Source organism: Amphimedon queenslandica, unplaced genomic scaffold (genome assembly GCF_000090795.2).
Source record: "Amphimedon queenslandica unplaced genomic scaffold, v1.1 AMPQUscaffold_7405_Cont20643, whole genome shotgun sequence".
In the NCBI taxonomy this organism is placed as follows: domain Eukaryota; kingdom Metazoa; phylum Porifera; class Demospongiae; order Haplosclerida; family Niphatidae; genus Amphimedon; species Amphimedon queenslandica.
The window spans coordinates 1-2,103 of NW_003552310.1; the positions used below are offsets into that span (position 1 = coordinate 1).

At 34.0% G+C, this 2,103-nt stretch overlaps 1 protein-coding gene across 1 annotated transcript; it reads left to right on the forward strand.

Moving 5' to 3' along the window:
* Window positions 1–6: 6 nt before the first annotated feature.
* Window positions 7–2,097, forward strand: LOC109591729 (uncharacterized). The gene is made up of 5 exons (XM_020007393.1): window positions 7–34; window positions 289–369; window positions 719–853; window positions 909–977; window positions 1,023–2,097. The coding sequence occupies exons 3-5, from the start codon at window positions 721–723 to the stop codon at window positions 2,054–2,056; spliced, it is 1,236 nt and encodes a 411-aa protein (XP_019862952.1). The 5' UTR covers window positions 7–34; window positions 289–369; window positions 719–720; the 3' UTR covers window positions 2,057–2,097.
* Window positions 2,098–2,103: the final 6 nt, after the last annotated feature.

The window sequence follows — 2,103 nt, forward strand, 5'->3', positions numbered from 1 at the left end:
AAACAATTTGAGCCTGATGGCAAAGAAGAACAAGGTATACCGTATAGAAGAAAACTTTTGTTCCCAAACCTAGCAAGTTGTACAAGATAATTTCATTGATTTTTTTTATTAATTAACATTATTGGCCCTATGCCTACTCGCTGGGTTTAAAATTTAAAAACTTTCGGGGCCAAAGAAACAAACTATATGGTAATTTGCTACTGACATTATAATTATGAAACTTCTTTCATCACAACATGATGCAACATGAGATACTTTTTATTATTATTCTATATTTTACATGCACAGAGCTTAAATTTGAGCTTCAAGAAAAAAAAGCTACCCTTGATGCATATTTTTCTAAGCAGCAGAAGCAAGAGGCAGTTGAAGGTAATAATGGTATAATGTTATCACTCCATGCAGTGAGTACCATAGCTGGTAGTTATGGGGGTGGGTAAATTTGATAATCTTCTACATGTATGTTTTGTGATTACTCATACATGCAGTGTTTGGTGAATTTGTGGACATGTGCACTGCCATTGAGCTGGCATAGTTTATATGGGCCCAAGGGTGAGGTATATACATGTAGTTATAAATTTCCTCCTATCCCAAAACTGTATCAGTTTATTATTTACACAATTTTATTACTGTGTATTTAAAAAGCAATTTCTACCCATGTGAAATTTATATCTCTTCATAAAGTTTGCCACAAACAATGTAATGCTGTTTTTTATAATAGAAATGCTACGAACAGATATATATTTAAAAGACAAAGCAATAGAACATCTTGTTGAGGAAAAGTCTTTGCTATTAGTAGAAAAATCTCAGCTTTTGGAAGAAATCAGGAAACTTAAAGATAAATTAAATGAAAATGGTGGGTATATCAAGCTCACAAAATTGTAATACTCAATACCTTTATTTTTAAATAGATTTCAGAACACAGGTTAAAAAGACAAATTCAAAAATGTACCCAAATGAAGAGAAAATATTGACTAAAAGTATGAAACAATTCTATTTTATTAACAATACTTTATATTTTAAAGGGCAAGATGCTATGGCTATGGCTCATTCAGCTGATTATGGTGGTGAGCTACATAGGCCTAGTGACAGTGAGAGAGGTTATGAGACACCACCTAAAGGTATAGACCGATACGAATTGGCCATACCGCAACAAGAAATGTCAAAGACACCATTGACAATAATGGTGGTTGGTAGGGCAGGAGCAGGAAAATCAACACTCATCAATTCAATGCTGGGTAGGAAGGTAGCCATAGTATCAGATGGTTTATTCCCTTTCAACCATGATACAATAGAAGAACACACTGGTACAGTCTATGGTACACCAGTGGTGTTTTATGATACAATAGGTCTGGAAGCCCCACAATATAGTTCTAAAGAGTTGATAAAGAAGTTTAAACAGAAAATTGATGAGCGTGGTGATCGGTTCACAATCCTTATATGCCAGCGATTTTTAGACAGGCTTGATGAGTCAGTTAAGCATTTTCTAGATCTTCTTGCAAAACTGTTCAAGAATGATGACACCATGTGGAAAAGCTGTATTTTAGTACTAACAAAAGCCAATAGTTTTGTTTATTATGATCATGAAAGTGGTGAAGAAAGTAATGATGAAGTTCTAAAATTGAAAATGAATATAACTATGATAGAATGTGGCATGAATTTTCAATTGTGCCTGGAAAGATACAATGTACCTGAGGAAAAAATCATGGATATGCCAGTTTGTGTCGCTGGGAATGAAAGGCACATCAAATTACCTGTCACTGATAACTGGATAAAAACATTAATGGATTGCTGCCATATGAGAGCTCTAAATTTCCAAAGTGCTCATCGAACGGAACAACACTCACATGATATGGGAATGTATTATCTCAGTCGAGCAATTGGAGGAACAGGTGGAGATGTTGCACCAATTGTTGGCATACCAATAGGAGTTACCATAGGTTCTTTGGTTGCATATAAAATGATCAACAGCTTATACTGGAGGAGAATAAGAGATGGAGAAGAAAAGGAATTCTATGACAGTAAAAAAATTGATGAATTAACAAAAAAACTAAAATGACAGAAAAATATTTTTATAATCATAATTACTATAATGACTCGGTGTGT

Coding starts and splice junctions, on each gene's coding strand:
- LOC109591729 (XM_020007393.1), top strand. CDS start 721: ATGCTACGAACAGATATATATTTAAAAGACAAAGCAATAGAACATCTT. Junction 854..908: donor AGATAAATTAAATGAAAATG/GTGGGTATATCA, acceptor ATTTTTAAATAG/ATTTCAGAACACAGGTTAAA. Junction 978..1,022: donor AGAGAAAATATTGACTAAAA/GTATGAAACAAT, acceptor TATATTTTAAAG/GGCAAGATGCTATGGCTATG.